Source organism: Pezoporus flaviventris, unplaced genomic scaffold, assembly GCF_033815535.1.
Source record: "Pezoporus flaviventris isolate CSIRO_AGI_PZ_B2104156 unplaced genomic scaffold, CSIRO_AGI_Pfla_v1 ptg000253l, whole genome shotgun sequence".
NCBI lineage: Eukaryota > Metazoa > Chordata > Aves > Psittaciformes > Psittacidae > Pezoporus > Pezoporus flaviventris.
Genome location: NW_026892800.1, coordinates 929,435 through 946,004, shown reverse-complemented (window position 1 = coordinate 946,004; position 16,570 = coordinate 929,435). Strand labels below are relative to the sequence as shown.

General features: G+C 58.9%; 2 protein-coding genes across 2 annotated transcripts in view; both read right to left on the bottom strand.

Moving 5' to 3' along the window:
• TMEM167B (transmembrane protein 167B) overlaps positions 1-14,166 on the bottom strand; it is a 154,832-nt gene extending 140,666 nt beyond the window's left edge. Inside the window, exon 1 of the mRNA XM_061442851.1 lies at positions 14,163-14,166. The gene's annotated coding sequence lies outside the window, so the exon portion shown is untranslated. The remainder of the gene's footprint in view (positions 1-14,162) is intronic.
• On the bottom strand, positions 1,078-12,280 carry DENND2D (DENN domain containing 2D). Its single transcript, XM_061442805.1, has 12 exons — positions 12,177-12,280; positions 9,571-9,749; positions 8,994-9,106; positions 8,315-8,384; positions 7,456-7,533; positions 7,212-7,352; positions 4,986-5,134; positions 4,653-4,830; positions 4,259-4,300; positions 3,855-3,945; positions 3,179-3,418; positions 1,078-1,923 (listed from the first exon to the last, which is right to left on the bottom strand). Exons 1-12 carry the CDS (start codon positions 12,229-12,231, stop codon positions 1,862-1,864), a joined length of 1,398 nt encoding a protein of 465 aa, XP_061298789.1. The 5' UTR covers positions 12,232-12,280; the 3' UTR covers positions 1,078-1,861.
• Positions 14,167-16,570: the final 2,404 nt, after the last annotated feature.

Sequence of the window (16,570 nt, the reverse complement as noted above, 5' to 3'; positions counted from 1 at the left end):
AATGGCATTGCAGAGACGTTTAATCATCAGAGAGCAGGAGGTGAAGACTGCAGCCCTGTTCTGAGGTTAGAGCCAGGTGGGAAGTGATCTGAGGTAGGAGATGTGTCTATTGTTGGTACCAGCACAATCTGATGGCATTTAGCAATACTGACTGCATTGGCTCTGGTGGATTCAATATGCCCAGGGCTATTTGCTGGCACCAAGGCAACTGGCAGAGGGTGATACATGCCAAAACATGAACCTTATCTTCCAAGCAGGGCAGCTGCGTAGCAGGAATTGAACCACAGATCAGGACGCATTCCTGTGCTGACTCCCAGTCCATGCCCAGGAGTTGTTTGCATGAGTGTGAGTCGGCCAGTGCTATGCTGGGAGCTATGTTAATGATTTAGGAGAATAAATGAGCACTTTCCAGTCCAGGGAAGCATTTCTTGGCACTGTTTTACTGACTCTTGTAGATGCAGATCAAGTGGTAGACAAAGCTTTGCAGGAGGGAAATATGCTGTGAGTTCTGATGTGCTGCAGCGTGACCTGAGCCCTGGACGTGGTCCTGCTCCTGGCAAACAGCAGCTGAGTGTCCCCAGGTGTCTCTAGCAGCAAAGACCATCTCCCTGCAGGAGGTTTGAGGGAGGCAGGCTGTGCTCAAAGGAAGGAAATACGGTATTTTATTCAGCATCTGCCCCTTCAGCACGGTGTCTTCTTGACTGATCACAGGGAAGTGCACACTTCTTGCAATAGGCAGCCTGTCATCCTCTGGCATCAAAGGAAGGACACTAAAGCTCTTGCCAGTTTGCACCAGTGAGGTGAGTAATGATAATATCAAGCTTCTTTTCAGTGTTCAGACCAACCCTTGAAACTTGCTGATCAGGAACCCCAGCCCTTGCTGGGGCAAGTATCTGGCCCTGGTTTGCCTGGGAAGGAAACCCAGCTTCCCCTGCTGCAATATTTATTCCCTGTACGAGTGCATTAGGAAAGGGGGAGAACCAGAGTTCAGCTTCAACTCAGCTGCAGGCATCGTTTCGGAGTCAGGGCTTCAATGAACTGCGGGGGTTTAAAAGAAGTTGACATCAAAACCAGAGACAAGGAGGATGTTGATGTGTTTTACTGCTGGATTTAACAAATACTTCCTCCCCACTCGAAGCTGTTGATCAGCCATTTCCCTCTACTACAAAACACAGCCCAGTGGCCTTCACAGTTTGCTTATAGCACAAATAAATAACCTGCTGGAAAAGACTCTTTTTGTTTCTATAAAGAGCTAAACTGGGCTCTAAGTGGTCCCAGGCAGCTGCTGTAGAGGAAACCACTACAACCCACCATAACAGTTCCTGCTGCTATTTAACAATGAGTATATCTTGATAGAAAATCCAATGAAACACTTGTTAATAATAGAAACCTTGGAAGCTTGTCCCATAGGATGTTACTGATTTGCAAACCCTAGCTTTGCTTGCATGGGAAATAACACTATTTCTACTCATCTTCTCTAACAACTACTCTACAGCCTTTGTTGTCCTGCAGCCAGCTCCCCAACTTCCCTCAGTGCTGCCTGAGGTCCTGGTGGGTCCAAGTCTCTGCCCAGGGCTGGGCACTGTGAGCTGCAGTTTGTGCCTGGTGCTAGTGAGAGCAGAGGAGAGAGCACAGCCCGCTTGCTAGCTCTGTGCAAACAGAGTTTTCCAGTGCCATGGTGCCCTGAGGAAAAAGGGAAAAGCTGGGAACTGGTGTTTGGTGCTGCCCAGACATCTCGTGAGTCACAGATGGGTAGGAACTGGTGGACACGTCCAGCAGAGGCAGGGGTGCTCTGCCCTTGGATGGGGCAGAGTCCGTGCTGTGTGGTGCTGCTGGCAGTGACCCTGCTCCAGGCCGGGCTTCAGGAATCCCTTCGGTGCTTCTTCTGTTCCCGGTACTCTGTTATTTTCCGCTGGAAATACGCTGTGGATGAGGAGAGGTCGTCAGGGAGAGGCAAGTGTTGGGCTGCAGAGTGCTGGGAATGCGGGAGCCAAACTCTGCTGGGTGATGGACAGCTGCAGCCAGGTGAGGAGCCCTGGGAAATCCTGGGTGTTGCAGTTCCACCCCGTCCCTCCCACCTACCCAAAATGGGCTTTATAATGCTGGGTTAGGCTAAGGTTTTAACCCGTATGTTCACTCCTGTTCAGTTCTTGTGGTTCCTCTCCAGCCACCAAGGAAGAGAGAAAATTGGAGACCCTGTTCCTAGGGTAGTTGCCAAAAAGGTGACATAGACTGGGAATAAGATGAGAAAGCTGGGATTGGGCCATTCGTCTTTCCCAACTCCAGGCAGACCCAGATCCATGTCCTCCCAGGCAGCCAGGAAGCCCCCAGCATCCTGCCCTGGATCGGCAGCAGGGTCAGGGCAGGGATTGTGCCCCTGCGCTGGGCACTGGTGAGGCTGCACCTCGAATCCTGTGTTCAGCTCTGGGCCCCTCACTACAAGAGAGACATTGAGGTGCTGGAGCGGGGCCAGAGAAGCGAATGGAGCTGGTGCAGGGCCTGGAGCACAAGTGTGATGGGGAAGGGCTGAGGGACCTGGGGGGTTCAGGCTGGAGAAGAGAAGGCTCAGGGGGGACCTGATGGCTGCCTACAAGTGCCTGAGAGGAGGATGGAGCCAGGAGGGGCTGGGCTCTGCTCCCAAGGAACAAGGGATGGGACAAGAGGAAACGGCCTCAACCCAAAGTAATGCCAGGATGTCTCTGGCCACTGGTGGTGTTTTGGGTGGCTTCCTCACCTGCTGTCTCCCATTTGCCCTCATCCCGGGCTGGGAGCAGGCTCAGCTCTGCCCAGTGCCCTGTAAATGCCCGGGAGAGGGGAAAGGTCCAGCCTGGCTGTGCAGAGATGAGTCAGGGCTCACAGGCAGCACCATCAGGAGCCAGCTCCCAGCTGCTGCCTGCGTCCAAGCCAAATCTTTGTGTTGCTACTGGCACGGTTGCCGAAACACTGCGCTCTGGGGAAGCCTGCCCCATCCCAGGCAAGCAACGAGAGCTGGCACGAGCCCAGGGGTGGGTTTCATTGCTTCAGAGAAACGCAGGTGTTGAAGCAAACGGGCGCTGCTCGCTGCCCTGGGCCCCCTCAGCCTCCAGCTGCATCCCTCTCGGTGCATGGAGCATCTCTTTCCCTTAACCAAGCCTTGCAGAGCTCACCCACCCCGCGAGGGGAGGGACGGGGCCGTTACCTTCCTGGGGGATCCTGCTCTTTTCTGCTTCCTCAATAAACAGGGAGAACATGTTGGTCTTCACAAACTTCTTCACGAACTTGCGGCTGCTCCTGGAGGCCACGGCCTTGCAGAAGGCTCGCTCCTGGAAGGTTCCTGCTCCGCTTTTGCTCCACTTGATGTGCGAGGCGTAGTGGCCCACTGTCCGCACAAAGAAGTGCACGAAGGCCTCGGAGACGAGCGTGTTCACCTGCTCGGGTGCTGGAAGGGGACGCGGAGCACGAGAGGTGGGGATGGGACCTCTGAACGCACAAAGAACGGTCTCATTTTAACCCCTTGTGCTTGCATCCCAAGGAATGATTTGCTTCAAACCTCCCTCTGCCACTAAGCCAAGCTGAGACCTTTTGCTAAGGGAGCACTGCCTCTTTGCTCTTTGCTTTCCAGGGTGGCAGCATCTTTGCAGGCCAAATATTGGCAAAAGCTGGTTTTTATCAGCAGAATTAGGTGTTCCTGCTCTCGTGTTCTGCAGGACAGGGCAAATGCCGAGGGATTTCCCTCCTGTGGCTGCATTTAGGTGCAAATTGGGGCAGAAACATCCCAGACACATCCCTTTAGGGATATAGTTTCACTGAGGACTCTGGCCATCTGCAGAGAGCAGCTTGTGTGTGTTTTACTGTACAGAAAGAAGCATCCTTACTGTGCACGTTGTTGTTGTTGTTGTGCCTGCTCAGAGACGTCAGCATCTCATTCTGCAGCTTGATGGGCAAGATCTCCTCCTCATCGCCAACCTGGAAGGCAAGGGCACCATGAAGAAGGTGGTACTGGTGGGAACCTGGCTGAGATGGGCACAGGCAGTGGTCGCCCAGTTAGGTGATTATCACTGCAGGGTGATGCTGGGAGTGGGATGTCCAACACGTGGACCACGCAAGTTGGATGCAGTGGCCATAGACATCCCTTCATGGGACATTCCCCCTGCATGGGTGACACTGAGACGTCTCTGCCCACCAGAATGTGAAAGCTGCTGGGAAGCTGGTACAGAGGGGGAAAGGGGCCCTTCCTAGAGCCCACCCCAGCCCCAAGCCCTGCACGGGGGGTACCTACCGCCCGGAGGATCTTCCCTTCACAGAGGTCAATGATCAGAGCCTAGAAGAGAGCAGAGAGGACCAGGTTTAGCCCTACCAAGGCATCTGGGCTTCCTCCCACATGTTTTGGGCTCAGGGCAGTGTGTCTGCAGCCCATGAGGGTGGGATCAGTGCCTCTGATGCCAGCAGCAGCTCCCTGACACCCGGGGTCAGGGTTGTAGGTCCTGAGGTGTCCGACAGTGCCAAGGGGGATGTGGAGACACTGCCAACAGGAGGGGACATGCAAGAAGCCCCAATCTCCAGCTTCCAGGGATGGGAAAAGGGCACAAGCAAAGCCTCCAGGCCTGGAGCCACCCCAGCCCCAGAGTCACTGAGTACCCATCCGGATGTGCTCCCCTGCCGGGATGAAATACCTCCTCCATCGGCTGGTCCAGGACCCGCTCCAGGTGCCGCATCTGGATGCCGACCATGAAGGGCGTGGGGCAGCAGACGGTGTCGAGCAGGCACTCGGGTACCACGGGGATGTAGGTGTGAGCCCAGGTGAAGGGGTAGAGGAGAGCGGCCACGGCGTGGATGCACTGCGAGAGGACGCTGCGGGGCGAGGAGCCGTCGTGGTGGCATCACGAGAGGAAAGGGGATTTCAGCACTTTGGAGGGAAGATCCCAGCCCAAGCTCAGCTGCGTCCTTCCCTCCTCCAAGGGTCTGAATGAGCTTTTATGGGCTTTTACCCACCAGGTCAGGCTCACCTGAGCTCCTGCGCCAGGAAGATGAGCCGTCGCTCCAGCACGGCCGAGGCAAAGATGTGCAGGATGAGCTGGGGGCTGAGCTGCTGGAGCAGAGCCTGAAACTCCACGTGCTCCAGGTGGGCATCCACAGGCCGGGTGAGCTCAATGAGCTGCCAAGGGAGAGCCACCAAACCCTGGCTTAGGAGGTGCAGCTCTCCCCTGGCCTCCCGAGGTGATGCAGGAGCCATCAATGACCCAGAGCTTGAAGCAGCTTGGAATCGTAGACCCACAGAGGGGTTTGGGTTGAAGGGACCTTAAAGCTCACCCAGCTCCAACCCCTTACCATGGTCAGGGACACCTTCCACTAGAGCAGCTTGCTCCAAACCCCTGCGTCCAACCTGCCCTTGAGCACTGCATCCCTCTGCAAGGACCAAACCTCATCTTGTCCTTGTCCTGCCTGGGGATTTAGGCTGTGCAGCACTGGGGCTGCAGGGAGCCAGCGGCACTGTGGGATTCGGTTATTTGGGCACTGGGTTTTTAACCAAAATGCCTCTTTTCCCAAGTCCCTGGGAGGAGGTGGGCAGGGACGTGCCCCCATCTCAGTGCCTGACAGCTCATTGGTAGCAGCAGCTTCTAGGTAGGGCTATAAAGCCAGCAAAGCTTCCTCAGAAGCCTCCCTGGGGCCAGAATCACTGATTCCTGGCTAGGGTGGCCCCAAGGTGCATGATGTGATGGCCATTGCCAGGTGGATGGTTGGTTGGTCTCCCAAACCCAGGTGGAAGCTCTGCCCTGCTGCAGGCAGCCCCGAGCTGGTGACCACTGAAGGGTTAACAGGAGCATCATGACACAGCCCTGGCCCCTCTTCCCTGGCTTCAGAGGGGGGAAATCCCTGTGCTCCGTGTGCCGGGCAGCAGCTCCCAGCACAGGGCTTGGCCGGGCTCCCCAGCCCCTTTCCAGCCCCAATCCTGAACATTCCCAACCCTTTCCCTGATCTCCTCCACCCGCTCAGCCCCTGCCTGGAGCCCCAGAGCCCAGCTCTTTCGAAGAACTTCCTTACCCATCCTCCCTGCTGGGCCCTTGGCCAGAGCATTGAGCAACCTGCAGAGCCCTTGCACAAGCCTTCCGGCAGGCAGAAACCTCCTGCAGTTTGATACCCAGCCGCCCCATTGCCCTGCACAGGAGGGACCTGGCTCTCGGACCCCCCCCCGGCAGGATGCATCCCTGGGTGCTCAGCACCGAGGTTGCGTTGCCGGTGCCAGGGCAGATCCTTCTTGGTTTTTCCACCCCAGTTTTGCCCCAAGGAAAGGCTCTGCCTGCACGAGCCTGGGCTGTGTGGGGGTGAGAGGAGCCTCACAGGCACCGTGCTTGGTTGTGCTTAGCGCAGGTAAAGGCTGGGCTTGGTGCATCAGCTCCTCCAGCTCCAACCCCTGCCACGGGCAGGGACCCCTTCCATAGAGCAGCTTGCTCCAAGCCCCTGTGTCCAACCTGGCCTTGAACACTGCCAGGGATGGGGCAGCCACAGCTTCTCTGGGCACCCTGTGCCAGCGCCTCAGCACCCTCACAGGGAAGAGCTTCTGCCTAAGAGCTCATCTCAGTCTCCCCTCTGGCAGGTTCAAGCCATTCCCCTTGGCCTGTCCCTACATCCCTTGTCCCAAGCCCCTCTCCAGCTTTCCTGCAGCCCCTTCAGGCACTGGAGCTGCTCTCAGGTCTCCCCTTCAGGAGCCTTCTCTTCTCCAGGCTGCCCCAGCCCAGCTCTCTCAGCCTGGCTCCAGAGCAGAGCTGCTCCAGCCCTCGCAGCATCTCCATGGCCTCCTCTGGCCTTGCTCCAACAGCTCCACGTCCCTCTTGTGCTGCTGCCCCAGAAGCTGCAGCCTGGGACATCCCACACAGACCCCCTGCCCCCCAACAACCCTCCCTGCTGCACCCAGAGCTACAACCATGGGCTCATGAGCAGGATGCAGCCCCAGCACGAAGCACCACACGTAAAGGCTGTGCAAGCACCCACGTGTTAAATGGGGTCTGGCAGCTCCAGCTCAAGGCTGATGCAGCTGCAGAGATGGGGCAGCATCACCTCTAGGTGGGCTCCATCCTCATCCTCCCTGCTTGCTGCTCTCCTCCTGGCCCAGGAGGGATGCGGCACCCGTATTCCCAGGCCATGAGGCCCCCAGCCTGCCCCACTGCACCCATGGGTTCTATGGGTGTGGAGGGCGCTCCCTATGTGGGAGCAGCCCAGGGCCCCCCACCAACCTCTGTGCCTGCCTCGGGGATGAAGCTTTTGATGGTGACGGTTTTCCCTGGAGCTGGGAAGGGCGATTCCCGCAGGCCCTGCATGAAGGGGTAAATCACTGCCATGGAGATCTGCCGCCTCTTCTCCACCTCATCCAGGATCTGCAGAGGGAGCGGGGGGGGAAAGCGACCCCTGAAACCCTGGCAGGCAACAGAGAGGCTGCTGGGGCCGGCACCGTGCCCCACGGCACCACCGCATCCCTACCTTGGAGAAGAGCCCAAAGCAGCCCAGGCAGCTGATGATGCAGAAGACCTCAGGGAGGCGGACGCCACGGCCCGATGGCTGGAAAAAGGATGGGAGAAGGGGTTTGGGGATCAGCCAGCCCCACTGCACCGCCTCCACGCTCACCCAGACACCCCCTCCCCAGAATACCCAGTCACTCGCTGGGGGAGTTTCAGAGCTGGGGTTCATGGATGCTGTTGGGGCTGGAAAGCAGAGGGTGCTTGGGAATTCAGATGCCAACGCCATTAATCACGTTGGGATATTCCCAAACTCCACCACGCATCCTCTGAGGCATCCTTGGGGCTAATCCTGCCTCCTGCTGAATTAGGGACCATCGGGATGAGGGCCCAGGCTTCTTTTCCCCTTTCCAACTGGACTCTCCTGGGTCTATTCACCCTCTGAGCTTTCAGCCTTCAGGGCATCCGCTTCAGACCAGGCAGAGCTCAGCCCTGGGTGCACAAGTGGGAAGTTTCAGGAGGGAATGAAGGGTGGTGGCATCCAGCAGGTCACCAAGCCGTGGTGGATGGATGGCCCTGTGGCTTTATGTCCGTGTTTAAGCAGGCTGTGCATCGATGAGCAGCCAAAGAACATCTCCATCACCCCTTGCAGCCCCTGAGCTGGCCAAATCCAGCAGCTCAGAAGCAACCTTTGAAACAGGGTTGAGGGCATCTGGGTGCACATCCCCATCCCGATGCTTGTCACCACCTCTGTCAAGGCAAGCGGCTTCCTAAGGCACCTCCCTAGGCTTTGGGTACGGCAGAAGCATCGTGTCCCACCGTGGGCACGGGTGACCCGGCCACCACTGACCCAGCAATGGGCGCCTGTGCAGGGAGGTGCTCACCAGCAGCCGCCTGCAGTAGCCGATCTTTCTGCTGCCATCCACGTTGGTGAGGACGAAGGAAAATGTCTCACTGCAAGGAGAGACAACACATGGGGATGGGGTGGGGTGGGATGGGATGGGAAGGGATGCGATGGGATGGAATGGGATGCAAAGGGATGCAAAGGAATGGGAAGGGAAGGGATGGAATGGGAAGGGATGGGAAGGGAAGTAATGGGATAGGAAGGGATGGGATGGGAAGAGAAGGAATGGGATAGGAAAGGATGGAATGGAATGAGTTGGGGTGGGATGGAATGGGATGGGATAGAATGGGACGGAATGGGAAAGGATGGGAAGGGATGGGACGGAATGGGAAGGAATGGGATGGGATAGAATGGGATGGAATAGGAAAGGATGGGAAGGGATGGGATGGAATGGGAAGGGATGGGATGGAATGGGGTGCGAAGGGATGGGGTGGGAAGGGATGTGATGGGATGGAATGGGATAGGAAGGGATGGGAAGGGATAGGATGGGATGCGATGGGAAGGGAAGGAATGGGATGAGTTGGGGTGGGATGGGATGGGATGCAATGGGATGGGAAGGGAAGGAATGGGATGGGAAGGGATGGGATTGAATGGAATGGAATGGGAAGGGAAGGGATAGGATGGCTCCCCCAGCCCAGAGCCCGCAATGGGGTTGGTACCTGGTGAACTCGGTGACAGGGGCCCAGTTGTTGCCATCGGGGAAGCAGAAGAGGGGGATGGCCTGCAGGAGACGCTCCTCCTCCTCCTTCTGGCCCTTCAGCAAGTTCTCACGCTGGAATGAAGCGATGCTCAGAGTCAGGGTGATGGAGGGTGCCCACGGTCCCGGGGCACGGGGTAGGTGTATTGCAAAGCAAACCCTAGCTCAAACCGAAGCAGAAGATGCTGCACATCCCTGTGCATCTCTCCAGCTTCTGCCTCTTCCCCCATGGATTACGGGACACAGCAGAGGCACCCAGGGGCCACTCTCCAAACAGGGTTCTCCTCCTGTGCCACCTCCCCAAGGTGAGATTTCCCCCCCTCCTGGGACAGGAATTCATGGAGCATCCCTGGGATTATTGCCCTGGGGTTCGGGACCCTGGGCTTGGACCAGGCAGGCAAAGCCCTGGGGTTTGGGGCCACAGCTCAAGGCCATGAGCTCCTTCTCTGTTCTCCTCCCCTGGCTCTTGCGATGGAGCAGAGCCCCCTTTTCCTCTGAGTCTGGAAAGCTCATCCCCCTGGGAAGGCTGGACCGCGCACCTTTGGGAACTGGTAGGTTATCTTGGGCTCGTAACGTCCATCCAGCACCTTCCTCAGGGACACCACCACCAGGTACTCGAAGAAGAACTGGCCAGCAGAATAGAGGAGAGGGCTCCGCTCCCCGGCCTTCCCCTGCGGCACCCGCGAGGGGTTCTCTGCACCAGGAGCCTCCTCTTTGCCTGGACACGGGTAGGAAAAGAGCAATGGCTTTTATGGGGCCTTGGGGGGAAACCAAAGCGGCATCCGCTGCCCCCAGCCCTCCTTTGCTCCATCCCAGAGCAGAGCCAGAGGTGGGATGGGGCAGAGCAGAGGTGTGGGAAGGATTTCCCAGCTGGTAATGTTATTCCCTTAGGGAAAACCAACCCCAGCAAGCAACCAGTGTGGGTCTCGTTTGAGCACCTCCAAAGGCTCCAGTAAAATGAATCCCAACCTCTCCCTGCCGCGTGTCTTCAGTCCTGGGAGCTGCTCATTGTAAATGAGCTCCTTGAGGGTTTTCCCTAAACCACAGCTCCCAAAGCAAAGCGATTCCCTGGGAAAGCATCAGCTGCCACAGCCTGAAAAACAAGGCAAAGAGCCCGGGCTGACATCTCCAATGGATGATGATGGTGGGGCCGGGAAGGAGCTGAGCTAAAGGCTGATGTGAGGCTGCAGCCAGGCCATGGCACAGCCCTTCCCTCTCCCAGCAGCTGCTTGTGACCTTGAATCGCCCGTTCCTGGCATCAAAACTGTCCCGGGCTTGGTCCCCGCTCTGTCAACAATGGGAGCTGGAACAGAAAAGCTGGAGCTGCTCCTAGAACAGGCAGGAACACAAACGTGTGGCTGGATGGGACATCTGACTCCTGCCATTTATCCCTGCATGCCAGAGTCATCGTCCATCCTCCTCCTCCCTGGTGCATGACACCCGTCTGTGCATCCCTCCAGCTCTGCAGCCACCTCCTTTCTCCTGGAATCACCCTTCCAGCCTTTGCTCCAGGTCAGCAGGAGCCGATGGGAGCAGAAAGCTCATCCAAGGTGACACTCACCGTCCCATCACAGGATGTCGGGATGGGGACACGCACGAAGCCACCCCTGCATCTACCCTGAGGCTGCTCCATCTCTGCATGCCAAGTTCTTCCTCTTGGCAAGGTGAGAGCCATCCCAAAGAGATCCCCTTGCAGCAGGAGCATCCTGAGTATGAGACCCCACTGTGGACACCTCTGGTTTGTCCTTGGTGGGGATCACCAAGGGTTGATAGGATGCTCTTTGCTTCTCCAGCTCCTCCTTGGAATGCTCCAGCAGCGGCTCCAATCCAACCTCCCTACAGGGCTGGGGCAGGAGGCTGCTGCTGGTGGGACTGAAGGGAACCAGGCTGCGCAGTGAGGAGGGCTGCTGATGTTCCCCATCCTTGCTGGACACCGGCATCAGCTGTTTTCCCGTGGGAGATTGTCAGGGAAAGGTGAAAGTCTGGTTAAATGCTGCCTATCCAGTCCCGTCCCGCATTCCAAGGAATACAGGAGGCACTCTCAAGTGCATCTCATCCATAGGGTTTCCAAAGAGCTGCTCCGGAGCGGTTGGTGACAGCGGGTGCAGGTCTGCCTCTCACAGGGTGACCCATGGGCCTGTCCAAAGCACATCCACTGTGGTGGGACATGCCCAGAGTGTGGTGGGATCTGGCTGCAAAGCCCTCACAGGCAGAGCCTGAACCCTCCAAACCCACAACCCCCATCCCTGGGCTAGAAGGGGCGCTCTGGGGGGCCATGCAGATGGGTTTAATGCAGCATCAGAGGTCCCAGCATGCCCCCGATGGCACCGGGGCTGGTGGTGTTAAAAGACATCCTGCTGCTTAAGCAGCTTCCTCAGCCAGAGCCGGGGGTGCTTATCGAGGGCTGTGCTCCGATGTGGCACAACCCGGTCAGGCACGATGGGTTGGGGGGGGGAACGACAAGGACTCTGCTGCCCGTGCTTGCAGCACCCACCCTGCCCCAGCACGGAGGAAATGGCTTTTCCTTCTCAACCCTTCTTTGCTGAGCTCGGAAAAGCCTCTCCGGCACCCAGAGCGAGAGGCAGCCAGCACTGAACGGACCCGAAAAGGGGAGAGCGCCCCAACTCTCAGGTTGTCCCATCCGGTAGCTCGGGAAAGCTCCCAAATCCCAAAGGGCCGATTCCTGGGCTGTCCTCTGAAAGCCTCGCAGCACTGACCCGTCGTGGGGCACCGTGTGCCCGCGGGTGCTCTCTGTCCTCCGGCACGTCCTGGCACTCGGCTGGGAAAGCTCTGGGGGGATGTGGTGATAGGGACCCGGTGGGGCTGGCTCTGGGAGCGGGGAACCCCACCTGGGGGTCCCAGGGGATGGGGGCAGCTCCTGGGCTATGGGGCGCACTGGGCTAAGCCCCTGGGGATGGAGCAAGCTCCGGGGCGGGCGGCCCGAGCCGCGCTCCGCAGAGTGAGCGTGCACGGGCAGGACCGAACCGGTGCCGGTCTCCGGGTACCGTCGGTCGCACCCGATGTGCCCCGGGGAAGTCCCCGCTCCGCCGGCAGCCGGGCTCCGGCACCGCCACGAACACCGGTACCGGCACCGGCACCTCCCGGAGCCCGGCTGCGGTCCCCGGCGTCCCCTCCCGACCCTCACCTCTGCGGCCGGAGCGCCGCAGGCTCCGTCGGAAGAAGTTGCCGATGGAAGCCATGGTGGCCGCGGCCCCGGTGTGGCCCCGGTGCGGCCGCGGTGTGGCCCCGGTGCGGAGCAGCGCGGCCCGGCGGGGAGGGCTCGGCTTCCGCCCGCCGCGCTTTCGCTTTCCCGGGGGAGGAGGGACGGGACGGGGCGGAGAGGAGAGGAGAGGAGGAGCGGGGGGAGCCGGGCAGCACCTGGCACCGGCCGGGCACCGGGAGACCGCCCAGGGCTCTGATGGGGTCCCGGGAGCGCCGGGCACCGAGAGCCCCCGGGCATGGCGGTCCCGGAGGCACCGGGAATGGGAGCACCCCTGGGTACGAGGGTGCTGGGAGGAAGCGGGCATGGGGCATCCGAGAGAACTGGGAATGGGGAGATCGGGAGCACCGGGCACGGGGAGCCAGGAGAACCAGGCAGGGGGAGCCTGGGAGGGACCCGGATACAGGGGTCCCGGGGACACCGGGAACGAGGGAGATAAGCATCCCTGCAAAGGGGCTGAGCATCCTGGTGGGGAGCTTGGGGAAGGATATGGGGCATGGCTGGACACAGGGAATGAGAGGTGGCTTCACCCTGCACCAGAGGGAACAAGTGGTCCCAAACATCCAGCAGCCCTGCCTGAGCCCTGCTCTGGCCTCCCTACCTACTCCAAGCCCTTTTCCTGCTGGGAACCCGATGGTGCCAGGGATGGTGCCCAGTGCTGCTGGGGTGAACGATCCCATGGAGGTTTGGGATCTCCCACAGTGCAATGTGATGGGGAGTCAGCCTGATGCTTTCACTTCCATGGCCTGGGAGCTTGTCCTGACTCCACTTGGGAATGCCGGCAGGGTTGTGCTGGCATTTCTTCATCAGACAGAGATTTATTGCCCGTATCAGAGTGACTCAGAGGTGCCAGCTCCGGGGCTGGAGGCCAGTTGCCATCTGACTCTGTTACAGGGACAGCAGCTCCTTAGTGCTGCGACACAGTGGTTGCCCTGGCCTGGGCATGCAGCTGGGTGCCTGTGGACCTGCTTGGCCTCGCTGGGTGGTTTTACTGCTCCAGACCCACCAACGAGGGAAGACTCTTGAAAACCAATGATCTCCTTTCCCCATCCCACACCCCTCATATCTCCTCTGCTGCCTTTAGGCTCATGCAGTAACGAAGCACAGAGCTCTCAGTTATGAGGCCCTTAAGTGTGATGAGCTGGGCACAGTTCTCAGCCTCAGTGCCGGGGGGGGGCTGTTTGCAGGTGTAAGAGCAGGTTTCCTACACCGAACACCCTCCTTACGACAGCTCCCAGCCCCTTTCCTGCTCTTTCCTTCGCCGAGCGTGGGCCGGAGCTCAGGGAGGGATTTGCCAGCTCACAGAGGGGGTGGATGCTTTCGAAACCTATCCCGGCCAGGATGCTGCAGCCTCTTTGGGGTTATCAGGGAGCTGCTGGTCCGGGATAGGTTCTGGCTGATCCTGAATGGGTGGAGGAGCACTCGTGCTTCCCGCAGGAGTGGGCAGCGGCTTTGTTTGCGCTGAGGGCTTGCTCGCGGCAGAAATTTCCTCTTGGCACAAAGGGGAGATCAAAAGTTGGGGGTTTTCCCTCTGGATTTTGGAGGAAAATCCCGTCTTTCCTGGAAACCGGAGCCACTTCGGGAACGCGGCTGCTGCCCTCAGCGCAGAGAAATCCCCGCATTCCTTGAGTTTGTTCCCCGTACACACAGATCTTTTCTGCCTTCTCTCTTTAAGGCAAGTCCCTGCCTGTGATCCCGCCTCGATAATGCCTTGACTCCGCTCCGGCGGCTTTTGTGCGCCGTGTTCCCAGCTCCGAAGCCCCCCCGCTCCCGAGGGAACACTGCCCCCTTTGTGCCCATGGCCCCGGTCCAGCAAACCTTGAGGTTGCGCTCTTGAACATCCCCACTGAAAGCTCCTTTCTGCGGGAAGGCTGCCGCCCACCGGGACAACAAACGGGCGCATTGTGGGATCCCCGCTGCCCCTGCGCTGCGCCGTCCCCAATGCCAAAGTTGTTTCACTTCCCTAAACCAGCCCCGGGGAGTTTTGTGTTGGATTTTCAGCCCCGGAGCCGATGAAAACCCGCTGGGATCCGGCTGGAATCCGTTCAGCCTCCAAACGCCCCGCGGTCGGGGAACGCCGTTGTAAGCATCCCATGGGACGGGAGCGACCTCACTGCTCGCGCTGCAGCTCCTCAGCCTCCTCCTCCTCTTGAGGCTCAGCTTGCTGACCCTTGCCTCATCCCGGTGCATCCTCACCCCTTCCTCATCCCCTCGCTGAGTGCTGTGTTTTGGGAAGGGCATCAGGATGCTGGAGGAGCTCAAGCACATGGCGTGCGAGCGGGTTTTATTACGCCCATCACAGCCAAGCTGGGACTGGGACTTGGAGATGGAAGCTCAGGTGTGGCTGCAGCATCCCTGGCAGGGAGGTCCCGAGGCTGGTGATGGGTGTCCCCCCCCCCAGCCCTGCGCTGGGGACCCCGATGTTCTTGTTTCCAGCCTTTCCCAGCCGGGGAGTTTCTCCCACTGGATGGCAGCATTAGAGCAAAGAACCATCTCCAGGAGCCCTTGTGGGAGAGGGGACCTTGCTCCAGGGGGACCTTTCTCTCTGGTTATCTGGCTCCTGGGAGGTTGGGTCATGGGCTGAGGACGTGCAGGTTCAGTTCATTCGTGTTTGCACGCTCCCTGCCGCTGATGCTTCACTCACTGCCCTGTTCGGTGCTTGCTCATCACCCCCAGCTCCCCTAAACGGGGTGGCCTCTGCCTGTTCCTCTTCCTCAGGATGCTTTGTGGGTGTAGGGGACCTGTCAGGGTAGGGGGGGGGGGGACTGAGAGCCAGCTGGGACTCTCTGGTGTCAGCCTGGGCAAGGAGGAGAGATGTCAGCCCTTATGGGACACCGATATCATGGCTTCTTAGCACGGCGCATCCCCATTGCCCAGAGCCCCTCGTGCTGCAGTTGCTGGGGTGCAGAGAGCCCCGAGTCAAAGCCACAGACCTCCAAGAGAGGGCATTTCTGCCTCAGAGAAAGCTTTAGGGACCATTTCTTGCATGGGGGCTGCACAACGCCTGGGGATTAGAAAACACAGCTCATGCGGCCACTTCTCCTTGCACCCAATGGTTTGAATCCCAAGTCTTTCATTCACCTTTAGGGTTTCTTGGAGGTGGTGTTCCCAGAGGGGCTCGGGCAGTGCTGGGTGGGCAGGGAGGGTTGGTGCGGAGCTGCGGCCCCCTTGCACATCCAGTGCAGAGAAACTGCTCCTTTCTGAGGCTGTTTAATGGTCAGGAGGTGCAAAGACATCTCAGTTTACAGGCTCAGGCCAGGCTGGCATCGCTGTTTGCAAGCAGGAATCCATAGATAGAAAGGGTCGAGGGGCAGAGCCCAGCCTCAGGTGTAGGATGGGATCTTCCCCAGTCCCTCCTGCTCTGAGCAGTGACTTGTCCTGGGTTCAAATGCCAGCTCGGGGCCATTCCAGCCCTGGGGGCGTGTTGCAGGGGTCAATCTCCTGCAGCATGCAAAGGCTATGGCTGGTTTTCCATCAGGATGTGCCTGGGTTTGGGCCCCTTTTCCTGCTCAGTTCTAAGGGCTTCTCCCTCCATGTTGGCCCTGGTGCAGAATTAACCCTCAGCTGAGCTTGGAAAACTCATGGCACGTGCGGAGGCACCAGGGTCCAACCTCCTGGGGGGCTTTGGCAAAGTCCTGGCCAATCTGAAAGCATCCTGGTTCAGGGAAGTGCCAGTGCCAGCGGTACTGGGGACACCGGGGTGACGGTGCTGGGGGTGACGGTGGCTTGTCCCTGGGGAGCACTGGGTGAGGATGGAAAGGGCTGAGGCAGCCAATGGGGAGCTAAAGCTAGGAGGAAAGTGGGGATTTTCCAACCTGGAGAGGGCAGGGAACTCTGGAGCATGGGGTGGGCACCCACGTGAGTGTGGGGGTCCCATGCCCACAGTGATGACCCCAGAGCTTGCCTCATCTCCTCCAAAGAGCAAGAAGCATTTAGAGCTCAGTGCAGTGCCCCGGAGATGTGTGTGTGTGTGTGGGGGTACCAGGGTGGCAAAAGCCCCCCCAGAAGTTACACTGCGAACCATGCCCCCCCCCCAGGCTCTGAGCTCGGTAGGATTTGCTAATCTCCAGGCATTGTTGGCACTCAGAACAATGATTTATTGCATGTTTTGCCACAGCAAGTACTTTCCGAAAGGCCAAGCTAAGTTTACACCGGAGCTGCCGGGATCAGATAACCACTGCCTGGCTGCTCCCTCCGTCCCCGTCCCTCCTGCTTGCAGAAGGACATCATGACCCCAGGAGGACTTCATCTGCTCCTATGTGCTGCAAGGGAAAGGCGACCACGGGCCACGAGCAGCAGGAAGGGAGCACTGATGGGGT

Bases quoted from the DNA above. Each gene is read 5' to 3' on its own strand.
- DENND2D (XM_061442805.1), bottom strand. From the start codon at position 12,231: ATGGCTTCCATCGGCAACTTCTTCCGACGGAGCCTGCGGCGCTCCGGC. The intron at 7,353-7,455 runs GTAGGGATGCGG...CTCCCTCTGCAG, and splicing joins GCTTTGGGCTCTTCTCCAAG to ATCCTGGATGAGGTGGAGAA. The intron at 5,135-7,211 runs GTTGGTGGGGGG...CTCCCTTGGCAG, and splicing joins TCCCCGAGGCAGGCACAGAG to CTCATTGAGCTCACCCGGCC.